Below are 22601 nucleotides of genomic sequence, written 5' to 3'. Positions count from 1 at the left end.
GAGCTGTTTTCGTGCTTAAGCAAATTTTTTGCTTAAGCAGCTCTATGAAATTGGCCCCTGTAAATGATGACCCTACCATTTAACCCTTTCGTCTTTCCCTTATTGATCATCCACTCAGCATGATTAAATTACATGGTATGAGTTACACAGGAATATGAAGCTCATTTGTTTTTAAAGGCACTGGACACCTTTGGTAATTGTCAAAGACAAGTCTTCTCACTTGTTGTATCCCGCACATATATGCATAAAACAACAAACTTGAACTCAGTCATGGAAGTTGCGAGGGAATAATGGAAAAAAAAAACACCCTTGTCGAACAAGTTGCGTGCTTTCAGATGCTTAAATTCGTAACAGCTGAGGTCTCGAATTCATTTCAAATATTTTAGTGAGAAATTACTTCTCTCTCTAAAACTACGTTACTTCAACAGGAGCCGTTTCTAACAATGTTTTAAAGTACCAACAGCTCTCTATTGCTCGTTACCGAGTAAGGTTTCATGCTAATAATTATTTTGAGTAATTATCAATAGTGTCCAGTGCCTAGCTACATTTCATTTAGCAAAAAAAACCAAGGGATCAGTGTTACTCACCTGTTCGTAGAGGAAAAACAGCACAATGAGCGAGATTCCATAGAGAATGCCTAAGACGCACATGACACAAACCAACGACTGTCTCATCTGGGCACAGTATTTGTCATATAAATCCTCAATGCCCATGGCATGGAACTTCTGCTGCAGGTGATGTAGCGACCAGCCGGCATGGTTCATGGTATTCCCCCTCTCTCTGAAGAAATCCTCCAGGGAGCCGAAGCTGATGATATCCCCCCTAACCTGCCCCATCTGGTAAAACTGCCTCCTCAGGCTGGTACCCCTTGAGCGACTCATGACGGAAGCGTTTAAGTTGTTGAAATCAAGAGAGCATGAGATGTCTGAGGGTTTGAGAGTTTCTTGGACGGTGTTGGTGGCCCCTCCAACTTGAGGTTCAATCTCCTCCCTGACAGAGCATTCCTGTAGGCAACGAGAAGACAATATCATTCATTCTTGAGTGATGAGAAGAGTACAGTTACAAAATCAACTGTGTTGGTTTTATTGTTTATGGGTTTTATTGATACAGCTTAAGTTTCCTAGTCAGGTCATCACTCTTGTCTCTTTAAAGGAACTTTACAGACAAAAATCGTGAAGATCACAGATTTACATAAAACTTACACGGTCTATTGATGATGATAGTTGAAAACATCCCTTGAAATATTTCTGTCTGAAATGTCATATTTGATGAGAAATAAATAATCTAACTTCTCGTCTGGAGTCTATATTGCTTAGTGAGCGTTTTATTCATTTTTATTTTGCCATCAAAGCAATGCAAAATTTGTAACAATTTGTTCACTATTCTCTCGTGACCCAGATGGCCGATCGATCTCAAACTTCTACAGGTTTGTCAGTTTATGTACTGCCAGCAACTGTTCTGTTTGCAAAAACCAATTCTGTAGTGTTCCTTTAAAATCAGCAATTCTGTCCTTTCTTTATTACAATACTCAAGTTGTGTCCACATATCTTTAGAGTGGTAGCAATCCCGAGATAGATAAGACTTGGCTTCTAAATAATATTAATACAGGGTTCTTATAAAGCACTCATCATTTATATCATGGCACAAAACAAACAAAGAATCAATAATAAACAAAAAAACTCTGAACAGTTCAGTCTTCAAAATTTTTGAAGAGTCAGACTGACAGATTTCTGGAGGGAGTTTGTTCCATAGGTGGGGACTGCTGTAACCAAAGGTTGAATAGATGAAATCCTAATAATGTGTCTAAATATTCATTTTAATTTCTGTGTTTTTCTAGCAACTTAAAAAAAACAGTTAAAAACAGACTACTTCGTTGAAGTGATCGACTGTCATTGTGCTTAAAAGCCATTGGACACTTTCGGTAAACAGTATTGTCCAAAGGCCCACACTTCGCGTGTCACAACTGATATAAAAAATAACAAACCTGTGAAAATTAAGGCTCAATCGGTCATCGGAGTCGGGAGAAAATAACGGGGGAAACCCACACTTGTTTCAGCACGTTTCGCCGTGTCATGACATGTGTTTACTATAAATCTGTAATTCTTGATATCGAGAATTGATATTGTTTTAATGTTTTCTCAAAAAGTAAAGCATTTCATGGACAAATATTTCAAGAGAAGTTTTTCACCATTACCTTCTGTAAACCCTGTAAGTAATTTGTAAATCTGTGAATTTTTAATTTGTTTTCTGTTCCGAAAGTGTCCAATGGCTTTAAATAAGACTGAACATGTTTTAAGAAAGCATGCTACCTGTATGCATTCAATCGTCCACTAATCCTGTACCAGTTCGATAACTTATTTTCAGAACAGAACAATTTGTGAAATATAAAATGCTTTTTTAAAGGTAACCCAATGCCATAAGTCTCTCCCAACTAATTTTCTCGGTGATTGCTTCACATAAACCATAAAACTTGGAAAAGGTCAACAGTTAAAGTATGGGAGCGACCTAACCCTGCACTTAATTGCACTTCAAACATCTATTACATCCAGAGTTTAAGTCTAGAGTACACCAGCAAGCAGGTGCTGAGAGTATAGTAAGATAACAATGGCCGACTGTAGACTGTCGGGTGGGGGGGGGGGGTGGAGGGCAGGAGGAGGTGACTCTGAGAGAAGAAAAAGTGTTTGTCAAGGCCCCCAGAAGAAGATATTGCACATCTGTGATCTATCTAACAAACGACCATCTGCTCACTGTCAAAGAGTTTTAAATGAATGAAATTCATCTGCAGCTTTTTCGTGACCATAGGATGACGGCTGATGTTCCAGATGCCCCAATTTCGGCAAACTTGAAGGCAAAAATTTCAGTGTGACTGATGTGAAATTATTTGAAAAAGATGATTAAATTTTAAAGTTGAAATAAATACTGAGTGCAGTGCAAGAGGATAACTTTCTCATAAACATGACAGCACTTCATTGCAGCATAATCTGAGAACACTGGACACTATTGGTAATTGTCAAAGACCAGTCTTCTCACTTGCTGTATCTCAACATATGCATAAAATAACAAACCTGTGAAAATTTGAGCTCAATTGGTCCTCGAAGTTGTGAGATAATAATTAAAGAAAAAACACCATTGTTACACAAAGTTGAGTGCTTTCAGATGCTTGATTTTTCGAGACCTCAAATTCTAAATCTGGGGTCTCAAAATCAAATTTGTGAAAAATTACGTCTTTCTCAAAAATTAGGTTACTTCAGAGGAAGCCGTTTCTCACAATACAATACTATCAACCTCTCCCCATTAATCGTTACCAAGTAAGATTTTATGATAATATTTATTTTGAGTAAATACCAATAGTGCCCACTGCCTTTAAGGCAAGCACAAGAAGTAACTTCGCACAAAACACTTTACTCACCAGAAAACAGTTAAAACCTACCATGGCAAAGTGCACCATCATTTACTGGTATCGTACTAATTTTTCTAAGCACAAAATTGTCAAGCAAAACTTTCTGCTAATTAACACTTTGTTTGACCTGGTTTTAAGCTCATAGCAAGAAGCTTCACTTCCAAATAATTTCCAATCATATAGTTCACCTCAATGGGATACAATTACCTGCCGCAGTAGTTGACAATGCACATTCTCATCAGCCTCATCACAACTGTGTAACTCGTAATCAAATAAATCACTCCAAATCGCAACAAATAAATTAGACATCCACGCTAGCCAACAAATTAATGCTTTTGGGAGGACCAGCATGCATGAAACATAACCCCTTAATCCTTTAAACAAAATTACCAATGAAGGTTTTTTTTCTTTTACAAAGGCAGATTTAGTGCCCTAGTTGATCGGGAAATTGAAAGTGGTCGTTGGGATTTGAGGTTGCAAATTCTTCCTGCAGACAAAGAGTCCTTAATGCTAGACGTTCCTGGGAAGCTACTCTATCAACTCCAGCCTATATCTTGTACGCCCCCCCCCCCCCCCCCCAACAACGATGTGACCTTCACCATTGATGCGTTGTCATGGTAACCATTAATCCACTACGCTTGAAAGAATATTATTGCATGGAGAAAGCTGTTAGAGACCCTTCACTTGCCTCGAGACATACTCTAAAAACATCTACAGATGTTTGTCAAATTATTTGATATTCCTCCCTTGTGCTTTCTGAGTGATGGTAAACATTTCAATACATCAATTGGACCACCAAGAAGGCTTTACAAAAAAAATCTAAATTACTGTAAATATGTAGAATTACCTAGTCAAGCAAATGTAAAAACAAACTGTCAATAATGTTTTAAAAGGATATAGAATGACATTTTTAAATTGAAGGTCGGTGTAAAACTTTCAGATGGGCTTTCAGATAAAAACTACACACTTTTTCTACGGGTCTTACCAAAGCACATTCTAAATCTAAGCTCAAAAACAGGAAACTGTTTGTAACATGGAAAGCACGATTATGCCAAATGATGTACAAATGCATACTTTGACTACATTTTGACAAATGGCAAAATAGAGTTTAATAAAGATTTCTAAAGCAAAGGTAAAGAGTCCAACAGGATTTGGCTTACACTTAAAAAAAATTCAGTAAACATTTGGTAACCTCTCCTAAAATTATTGGCAATAAAAACCTACTTGGTTAGAAGCAAGGCAACGTTTGATAGCATAAAGCATTTCCAAAAAGCATTTTTATCCACCCGCATTTGAATTTGAGAAACTTTACTGTCAGAACTGTTTCTCGGGTTGTGTTTTCAAATTACAAACTATTCATCCTGCATGGACTGGACTACTGCTCCAGATTTTTGCCAGTATCTCAAAAATAATACCACCTTTTAAAATGAAAATTACACGGGTAATAAATGGGGTAAAAAAATGAAACGGTTCCAAAAACCAAAGGTACACGTTCCCTTTAAAGGCAGTGGACACTATTGGTTATTAGTAATTACTCAAAATAATTATTAGCATAAAACCTTACTTGGTGACGAGTAATGGGGAGAGGTTGATGGTATAAAACATTGCGAGAAACGGCTCCCTCTGAAGTGACATAGTTTTTGAGAAAGAAGTACGTGTCCACAAATTTGATTTTGAGACCTCAGATTTAGAATTTGAGGTCTCAAAATCAACCATCTAAACGCTCACAACTTTGTGTAACAATGGTGTTTTTTCATTAATTATTATCTCGCAACTTCGACAACCAATTGACCTCAAATTTTCACAGGTTTGTTATTTTATGCATATGTTGAGAGAGAGCAAGTGAGAAGACTGGTCTTTGACAATTACCAATAGTGTCCAGTGGCTTTAAGCACTATTCTTATTTCACAAGAAAGCATATGCAGAGCGAATTTGAGGGGCACAAACAACCATTGATCAACATGTTCCTATGGTGACACAAGGAAATTGCCCCAATTTAGAGTGGTCACACGATGTGTGAACTGGGTATTGAGTCCCACCATCATGCAGCTACATGTATAGACTTTATGGATTGACTTCATCCAGCAGCCATCTTATTAGAGGAAAAAACGAAGACAAAACATTCGAGACGCACGGATTTGTACGCGCGGTGCACAGTATTGGCCAATGAACAACCTCCTTTTGACCTCTAGGTGAGAGCGCCCTATTGTAATTATGTCATGTGCGTGAGGTCTATTACCACTTGCAGCTATTGTAATTGGGTATAGGTGTGGTGTAATAATAATAATAATAGTAAAGAATATTTAAAGGGCGAAATCCACCAAAATGAGGTGCTCAAGGCGCACAAGAGGGGAAATCTTGAAAGTATTGAGATTAGAAATATTGCGGATTTGAAGAGGTAAGTCATTCCAGAGTGTTGTTCCAGCCTGGGAAAATGATCTATTGCCCTGTGACTTGCTACTCCTACATGCATGTATTGGAAGATTGGAGAGATCGCGCAGGAGTTTAAGCTTTTACCAAAGAAATGTTATATATAGGAGCAGAACCATTAATGCAATGAAAGATAAGCAGCAGAAGTTTGAAAGTAATTTGAGATTCGACTGGTAGCCAGTGTAGTGACTTCAGAACCGGTGTAATGTGAGTGTGTTTCCTGGTAAGAGTGACAATGTGAGCAGCTGCGTTTTGTAATTTTTGTAGTTTAGAAAGTTGAGTTTGGGGTAAGTGAAAAAGAAGACCATTACCGAAAACCAGACGAGAAGAAATGAGAGCATAGACTAGTGTAAAACAACAGGACCAAAGTTCAATTCCTGGTGTGTACACTTTTTAAAAGAATCTTACTCTGCAGGTAGTTTAGTACTTAGTTTTTGATTTGACAAAATAAAATTAGCCGTTGCAGACTACTAACCAACCAAAAGGACCTACATGTATGGTATAAATGTAACAAAACATAACAAGCTGACTTTCGACTTTCTCAAAAGCGTAAAGGCAGTGGACACTATTGGTAATTACTCAAAATAATTATCATCATAAAACCTTTCTTGAGTACGAGCAATGGGGAGAGGTTGATAGTATAAAACATTGTGAGAAACAACTCCCTCTGAAGTGACGTAGTTTTCGAGAAATCAGTAATTTTCCACAAATTTGATTTTGAGACCTCAAGTTAAGAACTTGAGGTCTCGAAATCAAGCATCAGAAAGCACACAAATTCGTGTGACGGAGGGTGTTTTTTCTTTCATTATTATCTCGCAACTTTGACAACCGATTGAGCTCAAATTTTCACAGGTTTGTTATTTTATGCATATGTTGAGATACACAAACTGGGAAGACTAGTCTTTGACAATTACCAATAGTGTCCACTGTCTTTAATAACAACACAAAACACATTAACAGTTACATAAGTGTAACAGCAGCAGTAAAATGAAATATCTAGAAAAAAAGAATCCTTACACTGAGAACATTTAGCACAACTGGATGGGTGATATAACGATATGGTAGAAAGTTTCCCTTTTATATTTTTTCCCCTTGATTTTTCCCTTTTTTTTCCTCTTTTTTCTCCAGTTAGCCTCGACGCAACGAGCCTCTGCGCAGTCATAACCGCTTGGGAAAGACTCCAGGTTCGATGTGAACTTTGCATATTTCAAGACAACAATTAAAAATATCAGTTAATATCCTTAGCATTACAGCAACAGACCCATTAGTTCTGCTTTGATGATTCTGAACACCATTGTACTGCTACTTAAAAGGTACAATCATCCTTAAAGGAACACGTTGCCTTGGATCGGTTGAGTTGGTCTTTGAAAAGCGTTCTGTAACCGTTTGTTGTAAAATGTATATGGTTAGAAAGATATTGTAAAAGTAGAATACAATGATCTACACAAATATGCCTCGAAATTGCATGGTTTTCTTTTTACCCTGTCGACTAACATGGTCGGCCATTTGTGGGAGTCAAAATTTTTAACTCCCCTAAATGGCCGACCGTGATAGTTCCCGACGTAAAAGGAAAACCGTGCAATTTCGAGTGATACTTGTGTGGATCATTGTATTCTACTTTTAAAACATCTTACTAACCATATGCATTTTATAACAAACGGTTTCAAACGCTTTTAATAGACCAACTCGTCCGATCCAAGGCAACGTGTTCCTTTAACAGCAACATTGGATAAGTACCTTTCAGCAACTTATTGACTCAAAGCGTACATGCATGGGAATGTATTAGTCAATACCATACCTAAGTAACACCCCCACATCAACCGACGCTTTGAACTGAAACATTGTGTAAAAAACACTTTTTTGTTAGTGTTCAGGTTTATGATCCGCCATATAGACATCATCCCGAGATGGCCCGATGCTTTATTCTTGAAAGGCAGGGCACCGAGGCATTTTCTTCTTTGTAAAGGGCACCACCACATATTGGTTCAAAGGGCACCAAGGCAATGACTAGAGGCATGGAGGTGAATTGCCTCTGTTGTATCCGTGAAGAATCAGGTCAGTTGTAAACTTTTATCCAAGATTTCGATGGTGCTTTACATCATTGGTTTTGGAAAAGAAAATAATACTACTTGTCCTCTACTTGTTGTGAAGACAACAAAAAATTGTAAGTGGTCTGCTTAGGTGAACAATGACAAACTATTGATGTTTTAGTGTTATCATGACTATAGGAATTTGAGCTGTATGCTTAATTTGATGGTGAAAAAAATAAGCAACATGAAGGCAGATAGAGGATATATTGGGTGGATTTGTACCTTTGATGATACAAAAATGGAATTAAACATACAGCCAGAGAATGTTACAAGAAAGATATTTGGCTATAGGCCAAACGCAGATTTGTCCTTTGAAAAACAAAAGGTAAGAATATCAAAGAGTTTTCAGAATGGTTTCCCTTATGTGTTATTCTTACAATATTTGTTCAAAGGACAAATCTGCGATGGCCTATAGGTAGCCAAATATGTTTCTCATGACCGACTCTGAATGTGAGCAAAATGTTATACTTTTATCATCACAGGCATAATCCCATCACCTACCTGCCATACTACAATGGTTAGGTGTCTTCAATTGCTTATTTCCTTGACTCATACAGCGTTTCAGATGGAAATATTTCTCTGGAGGATTAGTGCTGGTATGAACCTTTATAACCCTTTAGCTTTCAGATTGAAATACATCCAACTTTTTCCTTGTAGTTACAATAATGCACTTTCCGGAAGCAAACAAAGAATTAGAATGGTCTTCCCTTTTACTGTGGACATTGAATTGAGGAAGAGGATCGACAGGAAAGAAACGGATTCCTGTGTTTCACAGGAAATCCTTGTTCAAGGTGTGTGTGATGGTTGTGATGTTAAAGGGAAGGTACACTATTGGTAATTGTCAAAGACCAGTCTTCTCACTTGGTGTATCCCATCATAACCATAAAATAACAAGCCTGTGAAAATTTGGGCTCAATTGGTCATCGAAGTTGCGAGATAATGATGAGAGAAAAAACACCCTCGGTAATTGGACGAATTTGTGTGCTTTCAGATAAGATAAAAAAGACTTCTAGCTAGAAGTCTTTTATTATTTTAGTGAGAAATTACCTCTTTCTCAAAAACTACGTTACTTCAGAGGGAGTCGTTTCCCACAATGTTTTATATAATCAACAGCTCTCCAATGCAAAGTTAATATTTGTTTTGAGTAATTACCAAAAGTGTATCTTCCCTTTAACCTAGAGAACAGTGTATACATTCAGAGATCATAGTATAGCTATGCTATTCACTATTATATAACGCTACATTAAAGGCACCGGACACTATTGGTAATAATACTCAAAATAATAGTTAGCATTAAAACTTACTTGGTATCCAGCAATGGAGAGCTGTTGATAGTATAAAACATTGTGAGAAACAGCTCCATCTATAGTAACATAGTTTTTAAGAAAGAAGTAATTTCTCACTAGAAATATTTGAATTGAATTCGAGACCTCAGCTGAGGTCTCGAATTCAAGGCATCTGAAAGCACACAACTTATGCGACAATGGTGTTTTTCTTTCATTATTCTCTCGCAACTTCGACGAGCAATTAAGCCCAAACTTTTACAAGTTTAATATGTTGGGATACACCAAGTGAAAAGACTGATCTTTTACTGACAATTACCAAACAAGTCCAGTGCCTTAAGGCTTCTGTACTTTATCGTCACATTAAACCAGTGTAATATGCCCCTTTAATAACCTTCCACACCTTTTAAGAGTAATTTTGTCAAATGCCGAAAATGTTCCATGATGTTACATTTTTAAATATAGTCCATTCCAGTTTCAGTTTATTCCTGAATTTTGATGAAATTCAATCAAAAATAGCATTGAATTTGACCTATTGACAGGCGTAGAAAAGGCCTTTTTGGAATGTACAGATCTATTTGGTTAGGCTGTCCAATGATGTCATGTTTCAAATTTTACTACTGAGAGAGTATCAAATAAATGATATTTACACCATTTTAACATGAGGATAGAGACTTGTAATTTTGTCCCCAGGTTCATGAGTATTAAAGAATGGATGCATCACAAAACTTAATTTGACCCTCTTATTAGGTGAACGTGTCACCACTAGTAAAATGCCCTAAATCCTATTTGGCCAATCCATGGACCTAGGTTGTACAATTTTGGTGTCTTCTCATTTGGTGTGGTGTATCTCAACATAAGCCTACATGTATGTATAAAATAACATAAAGGAGAGAGTACAAGCATAATTTCCAGATAACTTCTATCCCTCTTTGCACACAGGAAATGAAGCGTAGTATTGTTAAGTGCATACCTGTGCACTGGATTGACATTCAAATCAGGTGTACGACTGACTGCCAACAAAATAAGAATGCTGCAAAATGGTTCTGCCAGGTAAACACGTCTGCGCGCAAGCAAGTTAAGACAAATTTGCACGTCATCCAAAGTGAAAAGGTTAAAGAGTGTGAGAGGATTATTACAGTTTGGCACACAATGTTTGTGACTGCATCATTGACAAGAATCAAAAGAACACCACTAGGTGATAACATTTCTGTTGAAGGAGGGCACCTCTCTGATGAGGTTTTGAATATTTCAAGACACCGAAAGGCGATCAAAGGGCGATCAAAGAGAAATGAGCTCTAGTGGGAACGCGAGGGCGGTCGGATCTGACCGTGCAATTTTGATCCTCCTCCGGAGTAGGATTAAAGCGGGATCTCATCGCCCTTGTGGATTAATGGGCGATCAAACGTCTAGTGGGAATGCAAAGGGTGATCAGACCCCGTAATTTGCTATCAAAACAGTGTTCTTTTGAACCCACTTCCATTCCCCAAAAGGGGGATCAATGCGCGATCATACTCAAGTGGGAACGCGGCTGCGACTTCACGCCTGCAACTAAATCTTGTTGTGGGATCCCGATCTCTCATTGTGGATCCAGTGGGAAGGCGGTCAAAGAATGGAGCAAACCCGTAATAAATGAAAAAAATTAATTAGGTGTGTCTTGGCCTAGCGGTCTAACACATCAAATTCAAGTTCTGGTGGTTAAGTCATCGGAGTGTGGGTTCGAATCTTGGTCTGAGAAACTTGTGTCCTCTAGCAAGATGCTTTACATTGGGTGCGTTCGTTTAGCTTCCCTGGGTCCTCCCCGGTGTGTGGCGGGTTTTTTTTTCCAGGACAAACGTGGGTAGTTATCTGCACACGTTCGTCCTGGAGAAAAAAAAACGCCACAAACTGGGGCTGACCCAGGGAAGCTAAACGAACGCACCCTATAGTTGCTTCTTTTCACCCAGGGGTATAAATGGTTACATGTGAAGGTAGAGGTTGATACTGTATTTGAAAAAGCTTTAAGAGTACCACCGCAGTCTACGGCTGTATATACTTCCCGGGGAGCTAGGAAAAAACAGGAAAGTTGTTGGCCTAATGACCAGGACACTCACAAAATATGCTATGTAAGAAGTAGCTAGCCTATTATAAATTATATAATGTTACAGACATGTGAATTAAATGACAAAAAAAGGGAGTTGGAAGAATGTGTATTTCCTGAAAACGTGTTGTACAATCCCACAGACAAACTGATGAGGTTTGCACAATGAAAACAATCAATAAATAATGAAGCTGATATTCAATGAGATCAGAAGGCCATCAATTAAGCCAGCTGTGACACCTGCTGCTGTACACAAGATTCTTCACGGCCTTTGGGTTAGGCTTAGGAGACATGTGGTTATAACATCTGCCCTAAACATTGTTTTCTGAGTCAGAATTTTAAAACACGCATGCTCAAATCTGCTCCGAATGAAAACAAAAACAGGATATATTTTTATAGATGAAAATGAAATAAGGACTTGAAATTAATCTTTATAGATGAAACTTGAAATTAATCACAGACTATTGCCTCTGTTGCCCCTGGACTTGACCATGGTGCCTGTTCAAAACCTTCCCATATACCTTGAGATATCCAATGGAAATGCCCTCTTGCCACTTTTATTTTGCACTGACAGCTTCAGTGCATCACTTTAATTATAACTGCAGGAATAAAGCGCACCAGCCTTGGCCCTTATATAGTGGTCGTAATGTGATGTCAAGCTGTGTACATGACGCACCTAAAACAACATTTGAAAAACAAGTCATGTCTGACCGATAAAAGCTTGACCATGTTCATAAAATAAAATGTTTACAAATGTTCATTAACATTCAGATCAGTCTACATTGTTGCGCTGTAATGGTAGGTAATGAAGCAACAAAAACACATGGTGCACTCATTTAAAGTGCAATGTTCTAGGACGTTAGGCGCCATTCAGAATAGTCAATGTTAAATCTGACTTTGTTTTAGTTTTGAGTTTTTTAATAGTTTTGCCACACGGTACACCTGCTGTGTGACCCGCTCTGTACAAATTGGGTTTTAATAACTTTTCTTTCTACACTTTCGGAATTCTAAATAAAGACGATTGATTTTGATCGATAAAGGTGGAAAAAACTGTGTTTTTAATACTTGTTTTGGTACAATCCATTCATTTTGGTGTTGGAAAAAAGGCCAATACTTTTGCCTCTGGCATCGCTCTTCCAAGAACCCCCTATTTTAAATTTGGTATCAATTTGAAATTTTTTAATTTTGAAGTTAAAGACTAACTCTTTATTTTGACATCATAAGGAAGGTGAAGGGTCACAGGCAAATGCTTTCTAGGTCATTTTGCCTCATAATCAGGACGCAGGTTCACAACCATCGGGATGTCATGGCCGAGTGGATAAGAGAACCGAACTCAAGCTCTGGTGCTTCTGTTCAGCAGAGTGTGGGTTCGAATCCCGGTCATGACACTTGTGTCCCTGAGCAAGACACATTAACATACTTACTTCTCTCCAACCAGGGGTAAATGGGTACCTGTGAGGGCAGAGACGGTTCTTGTGATTGATTTAGCCGGGTAGCGCATATATTGCGCACAGACTGTGTACTTCCCAAGTAGCTGTGATGGTTTAAGGAATGATTTAAGGCCCAGTGACCAGGGGTAATAATTCGGAAGAGCTTTGAGACACCCCCGGGCGTGAAAAGCGCCGTATAAAAACGGGTTATTATTATTATTTAATCCTGCTCTAGTCAATTTTTGTTTGTTCAACCCCAAAGAGGGAGTCTCAAAAGACACTATAGTTTTTCTATAAGGTATGTGACGCTGTGCTCGACCTATAAAATCTGTTTTGCTTACATAACACCATGAAACATTTTACAAGGTGTGGCACAATCCGCAGCCAACGCTAGAAAAAAACTGGGGCGAACTAGATTCTTTTACCTGCATTACACACACAGATTTAAATCCCTTCTGAAGGAAAAAGCAATCATGGTCAATTGTCTTGCTTAAAGGGAAGGTACATGTTTGGTAGTTACTCAAAACAAATATTAACTTAAAAACTGACTTATGTAACGAGCATTGGAGAGCTGTTGGTAGTATAAAACATTATGGGAAACAACTCCCTCTGAAGTAACGTAGTTTTTGAGAAAGAGGTAATTTCTCACTAAAATAATAAAAGACTTCTAGCTAGAAGTCTTTTATTAGAAGTCTTTTATTCCTATCTGAAAGCACACAAATTCATCCAACAAGGGTGTTTTTTCTTTCATCATTTTCTCGTAACTTCGACGACCAATTGAGCCCAAATTTTCACAGGCTTGTTATTTTATGGTTATGATGGGATACACCAAGTGAAAGGAATGGTCTTTGACAATTACCGTCCAAACGTGTACCTTCCCTTTAAGGACACAAGTGTCAAGACCAGGACTCGAACCCACACTCTGCCTATTACAAACATCAGTGCTTGAATCAAGTGCACTTGACTGCTTTAAGTACGACAAATACTCAAGACTAAAACGTATTCAAAAATTACAAACGCCTGCTCATTAACTCTTCTGTCTACATTTTATCAGTGCACCATATTGCAGTCACGATCCAGGTATGTTGTTTTATGGAATATGTGTATTGAGGTGGAAGTAAGTATATCTCTTAAACCTCTCAGTCAAAATGAACCTCCATGTCATTCAAGTTACAACATGAAATCAGCTTAAAGGCACTTGGACACTTGGTGTATCTAAACATATGCATAAAAACAAAAACTTTGAAAATTTGAACTTAATTGGTCGTTGAAGTTGCGAGATAATAATGGAAGAAAAAAACACCCTTGTCACACGAAGTTCTGTGCTTTCAGTTCTAAGGTCTAAAAATCAAATCGTTGAAAATTACTTCTTTCTCCAAAACTACGTTACTTTTTAGAAGGAACCGTCTCTCACAATGTTTTACACTATCAATAGCTCTCCATTGCTGGTTACCAAGTAAGTTTTAATGCTAACAATTATTTTGAGTAATTACCAATAGTGTCCATTGCCTTTAAAGCCATTATACACTTTTGGTACAGAGAAGAAGAAAAAAAAGATTTACAAATAATTTACAGGGTTTACAGAAGGTAATGGTGAAAGACCTCTCTTGAAATATTATTCCATGAAATGCTTTACTTTTTGAGAAAACATTAAAACAACATAAATTCTCCTTGGCGAGAATTACGGATTTATTTTTTAAAACACATGTCATGACACGGCGAAACGCGCGGAAACAAGAGTGGGTTTTCCCATTATTTTCTCCCGACTCCGATGACCGATTGAGCCTAAATTTTTCACAGGTTTGTTATTTTATATATAAGTTGTGATTCACGAAGTGTGGGACTTGGACAATACTGTTTACCGAAAGTGTATAATGGCTTGAAAACGGCCTTTACAAGTGAGTATGTTTGACTACTATTGTATGGATGTATTATTTGAGCCCCACAGGACTTGGAAAGCCGACAGAGTATATACAGTGCTTAAAACAAACATGGGTGTACAAACACCAATAGTAATATTCTGTATCCCTGATGCAATTAGTATGTTTATTAAACAGTTAAGCCTTGTTCATACTTCATGTGGATGTGGATGCGAATGCGAAGCAAATTTTGACATAACATGATCGCTGTTTTCGTGGTGAATGTTTCCCAGGAGTTGACTTGAAACTTCCCTATATCACAAGGGGATTTTTCCCCAATTTTCCCTCGTTCTTCCCACAGGTTTCAAAAAGCACTGAGTGCAGTGTTTAACAAAAGTCAAATTGTCAATATGACAATAATACAATTTTGTATAAACTAAAAGAAATATATTACAGTAATAGAGTTAGATTGAGTATAGTTAAGGGTTTTTACAGAATGCAGAAGGCAGATCAGTAGTAAAAAATTGAAAATTGGAAAACAAACTACAGTTCATAAGTATTTGCTTCCAGTCAGTTTCAACAATAATACAGTATTCTGCTATAACTCCAAACAAAAATGTTTATATAGACTTCACTTCATTCTAATTATAAAAATATATCATTCGTTCAAATTTGAAATCACAAATCACAAACATAACTTAAAATTGAAACCCCCAATTTACCCCCAAAGGTAATGACATTTTAGCTTCGCAATTATTGTCAATTATTATTTCCATGGCAACGCTACTTGCATTTTAAGTGTATGGTGATTTCTTTTTTAAATGATCCATGAAGGGACTTGATTAGTGGCACGCTCCAAAAAAAAGACTTTGGAAGGGAAAATACACAATAGGTTTTTCTTCTCCTACCCATGATTGAGTCTAGGTCAGAGGTCACAGAAAAACAATCTTGTGAAGAATATATTTCTATATACAGCGATAACAATACAGAAGTTGAACCCACAATTTTCTGTATTTTTGTGTGACAGTCTGAGTCACTGGGTTTTAAAGATGAACGAAAAATACTGATTCAATTTTGTGATGTATTCATTTTCCAATAGATATAGTCCTTGTGTGAGTGGGGAATAAATTACAAGTCTTTAACTTCTGGTTGAAATTGCCATATACCTTCCAGAGCAAAATTTTCAACATCCAAAATATGACATCATTATGAGAAAAACGGGTCCCTATTTTTTTTGTGGGGATAATTTGGTATCTGACTTTTTCAGAGTGAAATTTGAAGCATAACATTATTGGATTCAGGTCCACCCATCTAACATGCAGAACATGGGACTACACTGGCAAAACAAAATGAAATTATTACATAACCTGGATCCAATTTCACGGCTCTGCTTACCGTAATAAGCGCTTACAGAAGCAGGGAATTCTGTGCTTGCGGCAAGCATATCCCACAGGTTAGTGGTGAATTTTGGCTTCTGAGCAGGTTTACTCAACGTCACTAGGCATTTTACGCTTTATGTAGGCTAGTGTAGAAATTCGGCGCTTGCAAGTATTAAGCAGGGATTGTAAGCACAGAAAAATTTGGCGATAAGTAGAGCCATGAAATTGGGCCCTGATTACGAAATTCCATCTTGACAACCTTTCCTCAATACTTGTTGAAATAAAAATAAAACAATCCAATAAACACACAGCCATTATATTTATGGCTGCTAACACTTGCCTCTTGTAATCTGAAATGTTGTTAAACAACTAGAGAGATATTAAGAATTACATTCAACATAAAAGGGAAAGAGTCAGCGAGATTAACAAATGTTCATAAACATTTTTTTTTTCTTTTTCAGAGAGCTTTCTGCAGAATCAGGGAGTGTTGGCAGCTCTGCATTGTTGTTCTTTTTTTCTTTCTTAACCATTTCCATCATGATGGTGACTAAAATATGGAGCCCTGGCACTCACGAACACCTCACCAAGGAATTACACCTTCTCCATTAAAACTCAACACTATTTCTTTGATTTTGTAAGCAATGGATACAGACAACTCAAGATTTCCCTTGTGTGCTTTTCACACAGTTTTGCTCTCCACTATCAAACCCAATATATCATACGTCATGCCTTAGGCTGAAATGTAAGAACAATAAACAGAATGAGACATCACATTTTAGCCCGCCTTAGATGCGGGAAAAACACATTATAGAAAATGAGACACATCCCTGTGGAGGTTCTTCAAACGACACGGCGTCTTTGATCTTCGGATTTATCATGAAGACTTTGGAATCATTAAGTAGGGAAGGGAACAGGGTTTTACGGTGGAGCCGACACAACAGGTTGATCTAAGCTGTGACTAAGTATATTAATTACATTCCATGTCAGATTAGACTGTGCCACATTAAACCACTAGCAGGAGTTATTGCATCTGCATGCCCCCAAAAAATAATTGCTTAAATAAAAGTGTATCTTGATTTCATAATCATAAAGGCAATGGAATTACTGATTAACTTTTTAAAAAAAAAGGACATTTATAAAGCGTCTTTAAGCAGAGGATGTATTAAAAAAAAAAAAAAAATTAAAAAAAGGGATGCGACTTTCAAACTACTTGATAAATTCATACATGGAACATATAAATAAAGTCTTATATAACTTTTCATCACTCCCGATGAATGCATCTTAAGCTGCCCTCTTTTTTTCTGCAAGGTACGCATCTTCAAACAATAGCACTTAAAACAATTTACAATGTGTTGTTGAGCAATCGGCATCCAATCATGTCAAAAACACAAGGACAACCCTCTTATTGATAAGTGTACTGGGTTCTTTTACGCACAGTACACAACACATGGACCTATAGCTTTTTGTCCGATCCGGAAGGACGCAGCAATAATGGTGAAGTGTCTTGCTTAAGTGTCAAGGCTGGGACTCGAACCAATACTCTGTTGGTCAAAAACACCGGAGTGCGAGTCAAGTGCTCTTGAACGACACGCCAATGACAATGACATTTTGAGTAAAATGGCAGCCATATCACTGTCTTTTTTTATGATGTAGACAATAAATATCAATCCATGTATATACAGGCACTATCACTTGGTGTTTTTAAAATCTTGGGGGAACTTTTATAAGCTTTTTTATTAGCGCCTAACTGGGGAGTGAGATGGACCTCAATCTTTAAGGAACCTCAAAGAATTGTAAATTAATGTTGGAAATTACCTCAGGTGTACAAGTGCCCCTTGTTAAAGGAACACATTGCCTTGGATCGGACGAGTTGGTCTATAAAAAGCGTCTGTGATGTTTTTTAGGTTTTTTTTATGCATATGGTTGGAAAAATGTTTTAAAAGTAGAATACAATGATCCACACAAGTTTGCCTCGAAATTGCTTACTGCGCGAACTAACACGGTCTGCCATTTATGGGAGTCAAAAAATTTACTCCCATAAATGGCCGACCGTGTTTGTCGACGAGGTAAAAGGAAAACCGTGCAATTTGGAGGCATGTTTGTGTAGATCATTGTATTCTACTTTTACAATATCTTTCTAACTATATACATTTTACAACAAACTGTTACAGAACGCTTTTCAAAGACCAACTCGACCGATCAAAGGCAACGTGTTCCTTTAAAGTTTCCTTATTGAAATTCTTTCTGCCAAGTGAGCCCTTTTCTTCAGGCCAATTGACCACTGGACCACTGAGTACGTTCAGTGATGCAATGTCACCTACAAGTTGACATGCCCTTCATCGATATAGTCCTTCAACAATATATACTGAATTCATGAATTTTTCAGTTAGTCTGAAATAACAGATAATATACCTACAAGTTGATATTTTGTCATCCTAATTTTCACTTCATTGATTTTTGTATTGACTTTGCGGGCTTAATAGGTTACGCTCTGTTTATATAAACGCTAACTAAAGATAAACATAGCCACTTTAGAAATATCAAAACACAACTGCTTACATCAAACACTTAAAAGAAACAACCAGTTTGGGGACTTCTTCATGTGTTTCTTTCTCCAGTCTAATCCATTTGGCATTTTGGAGGGAGATTATCATCTGAACCGGTTGTTCATGTTTGTATAGATGCCATGAGAGTGTGTATCCTTGCTGGATTCTAGCTAATGCATATTTTCAGACGGAGTCTTGAGATTTGACTGGTGATACGAGAGGGAGTTACAGCAATGAAACTATCGGATCAAGTCATCTATACCCCTGATGCTGATCGAGTAGTGCACTTTTTTACAGGGGTATGAGTGTGCACGGTTGTTAAGTCGAGATGGGTAGTAAATTTTTTAAAGGGTAAATTTCACCCAAAGGAGAGGTAGAGCAGAAAGGGATTCTGTCATTCTAATCCTGAAAGGCAAAGTGTACCTTTGATGCTTGGAACTGTTTGACTAAGGGAATGTGGTGAAGAGGTTTTCAACTAGTGGTTTAAACCCAACGAGGCCTGGTTATAAACTGTCTTATAAGCACAGGTGCAAGCTTGCATGTCACGCCCATGTTTCTCGCCTTTTTACTGGTCATAAGCAAAGGTTTATACACACCCACGTGACGCGCTCTCCACCAATAGTAATAGCGAAACTGTCTGGGGTATTTATGAATGTAGATGTAAGCAATTAAACTAACGTGTGAAAATTTCATTTCAAAAGGTGGTCTGTTTTTGAGATTTCGCCAAAAATCCAGAGCAAAAATGTGCATGCAGGCAGATTAATCCCAAAAGGAATACACAATCTGAGAAGCCCTAATGACAGAAGCACTTCTTAGATTCAAATTTGGTCCACCAACATTTCCATTTTCATTCTACAAATAAAACTAGTGTTAAGTCAAGATGGGTACAATGAAAGGTTAAAATTGACCAGAATGGGAGGTAGACCTGCATGTTTTGTTTTTTTTATTCTAATCACTTCATTCAAAATTAACTGTTTAAATAAAACTGTCACCCGAATCGTGTACAGAATGAGGTAGCCAAAAAGCGCATATTTCCGCAACCTTAGTACTTAAATTTACAATTCTACTAATAAAACTTCAGATGACATTTAGTGAGCTTGTAGAGTAAAAACAAGGGTTTGAAATTAATTTAATTTCTTAAGTATAAGACAGCTCGAAACTAACACAAGATGTTGCCAAGTTTCTCAACAATATCAGTAAGCCTGTGACTGAACCATCCTGAAAGAGTTAACTCTGACAAACCATGGATCATCGTTCAAAGAATCGTTCACAGTCAATGTCAAAATGAATCCACTCATATTCACATTGCCCTAGGTGGATCACCTTATTCCAAACAGCAAAGTAAAAAGCAGAACAAAAATACATGTTATAGAAGAGTCATTCTGAAATGACCATCTGGTAAGATATATTCCCTAGTTATCAAAAAGAAACTCGTCACCAGAATCAAGCGAAACCTTACCTGAACTAATGACATTTTGTTAACAGTGCCAGTTCCGTCACTCAGCGTCCTCACTGACTAAGCTCAAGTACAAAGATGATGAAAAGCTAAGCTTGCATGTACAACATTATTACTATATCCAGTGCATGCGTGCACACTTTAATCATCGCTTGCCTTGTTATACTGTTGATATCGTTTATAAAGTAAAGGAGCTTTGCACTTTTGATTAAACCTGGCCATGAATTTAAGCACAGCAACTAACTTCGCTTTCACTGTTGCTAGGGTACTTTGACTCTTGATGATCCACTTGTTGCATTCTTTCACAAGTTAATTTCAACGGTCGTTAATAGACTCATAATGATCAGTTTATGGCTTGCCCATAGTAAATGATTGGTCATTATCAGGAAAACAAAAAGTTAATGTGAAGATGAAATGTTCCGTTCAACTCGGCTCCGCCTCATTGAGTAGAACATTCCATCTTTCAACTCATGAACATATACGTACCATTGCACTCATAAAGATTCATTATTTGTATATTATACATGTGTTTACTTTCTTGTGTTATTCTAATTTTCTACAAAAAATTCTCTGGTATTGTGGGTTTTCATCTGTAAGGAAGTAGTTTCCCAAGACATCTACCGGCAATAGCTGCTCATATTTGCCAGCTTCCTGGTTATCTCTCGAGTGAAGACACTCGAATCGCTATGTTTCCCATCATCATGACAAGTACGGTACTTAGATAATATTTTGAAGCCCCTCCCATCATAAGAGTGCATCCGTTTTCTTTAACTGCCATCTCGAGTACCTTCTTTAGAGGAAAGATCAAAATGGCTGACAGCAGACACTTAGCTCTGAGGTTGTTTGTACAGTGCTGAAGGGTGGATGGTTTGATCACTGCTGGCTGTCCTCTAATATTTACCTCTCAATGAAAACTCCACTTGAATAATGAAATATTTAAAAGAAAGATCAATTTTTAGGTCTTCATAATTGATTCATTGAATTCCAACCCCCACCTTTTGAAAACTTAGTTCAAATCCTACAAAGTTTGTCAAAATGCTATTTTTCGTAAAAATCCTATTTGGTCAAATCCTACACATTTTGTCAAAATCCTATGTTCTGTCAAAACACACAAAGTCACTGTAATAAATTATAATTTTTGCATCAGGTCGTGGGTTCGAATCCCTACCGAGTGATTTTTTGCATGTGTTTTTTTTTTCACAGAATGCAGGAAGTACTCAGAGTATGCAGTGCTTTAAAGGCAGTGGACGCTATTGGTAATTACTCAAAATAATTATTATCATAAAACCTTTCTTGATTACTAGTAATGGGGAGAGGTTGGTAGTATAAAACATTGTGAGAAACGGCTCCCTCTGAAGTGACGTAGATTTCAAGAAAGAAGTGATTTTCAATGAATTTTAATTTTGAGGCCTCAGATTTAGAATTTGAAATCTGGAAATCAAGCATCTTAAAACACATAACTTCGCGTGACCATGGTGCGACAAGGGTGTTTTTTTTCTTTCATTACTATCTCACAGCTTCGACGACCGATTGCGCTCAAATTTTCACAGGTTTGTTATTTTATGCATATGTTGAGATACACCAACTGTGAAGACTAGTCTTTGACGATTACCAATAGTGTCCAGTGTCTTTAAACACATCGGTGGTGTATATTGATATCTTGCTATACATTTACTTTTTTCCAATATAGTTTATCATCATTTGCAAAGCACCCAAGCGTAAGTTGACGGATACTGCCACTATACAAGCTACATTGTTATCATAATTATCATTAATATTAAGAAATAGTGAAGCTTTAACTACAATATTATTTATTACAATGCATTGCATGATATCTGCAGAAAAAAAAGTAAAAATGTCTGCACAGAGCGTACATGTATGCTGATTAAAGCTGTCATGAAACAAATATATCTTTAATTGAAATTCAAGAAGGCTTCCGCTTCGATGGCCAACTGTGCTCCAACCTTCCCTGAAATTACCGCCTTGGTTCTAAAATTGGATCCTAAATCAAACCTAATTCAATAAGCACTGCGCCGGAGTGCAGCTAATCAGCTTTGGAAATGAGCGAGGATTTGTTGGATAAAATATTCGTCCAATATGAAATAATCTGTTGTACAAGGATGAAAGCAAATTACCCATGTCATTGGAAAATAAATCAAAAACGCCAGCTTTTAAACACGTACTACTCATACAATCCCATCATCGCAATAGACTGTATTGAATAACCCCATTTTAGCTATGAATGTCGCCATCGCAAATCCAACATGAAGTATTGGATACAAAACTAAGATTAAAGAAGGCACCTTTGAATGAACATAAAAACTTATTTGGTATGAAGCCCCACAGCTGTGACAGTGTCCTTAAAGATGTCAGATTTTTGGCCGATTGACCCCAAAATTTTGATTTAAAATTCAATAGGTATTTTGATGGGGCCGAGAAAGTTACAAGCTTTCATTTGAGCCATTGCTCAAAAAAGTCTGCCAATTATAAGTAGCAGTGAAATAAAGTGCTCAAAATTTTTGTCATGGGTCCTGATTCTTAAAAGTAAAACTTAAACTTTTTTTGTAAGAGCAGGTGATACTCTTTGCAATACCATTCACTCAAAAAAATCTTATTTTTAATGTTTGGGGCCAAAAATCTGACATAGC

General features: G+C 37.3%; 1 protein-coding gene across 4 annotated transcripts in view; it reads right to left on the bottom strand.

Annotated features, from left to right (window-relative positions):
• LOC139934589 (adenylate cyclase type 2-like) overlaps positions 1-22601 on the bottom strand; it is a 201850-nt gene that overhangs the window by 100960 nt on the left and 78289 nt on the right. For 2 of the 4 annotated variants that reach the window (XM_071928871.1, XM_071928870.1), the window contains one exon: positions 588-1004. In XM_071928871.1, coding sequence (XP_071784972.1) covers positions 588-881 — 294 coding nt within the window. In that variant the 5' untranslated portion in view covers positions 882-1004. Of the gene's footprint in view, positions 1-587; positions 1005-8421; positions 8536-19956; positions 20166-22601 lie in introns of those variants that run through there. The other 2 variants (XM_071928869.1, XM_071928872.1) reach the window with 2 other exon arrangements.

This window comes from Asterias amurensis, chromosome 3 (genome assembly GCF_032118995.1).
Source record: "Asterias amurensis chromosome 3, ASM3211899v1".
NCBI classification, from domain to species: domain Eukaryota; kingdom Metazoa; phylum Echinodermata; class Asteroidea; order Forcipulatida; family Asteriidae; genus Asterias; species Asterias amurensis.
The sequence above is the reverse complement of the archived record's forward strand: the minus strand, read 5'-3'. Positions and strand labels throughout refer to the sequence as shown.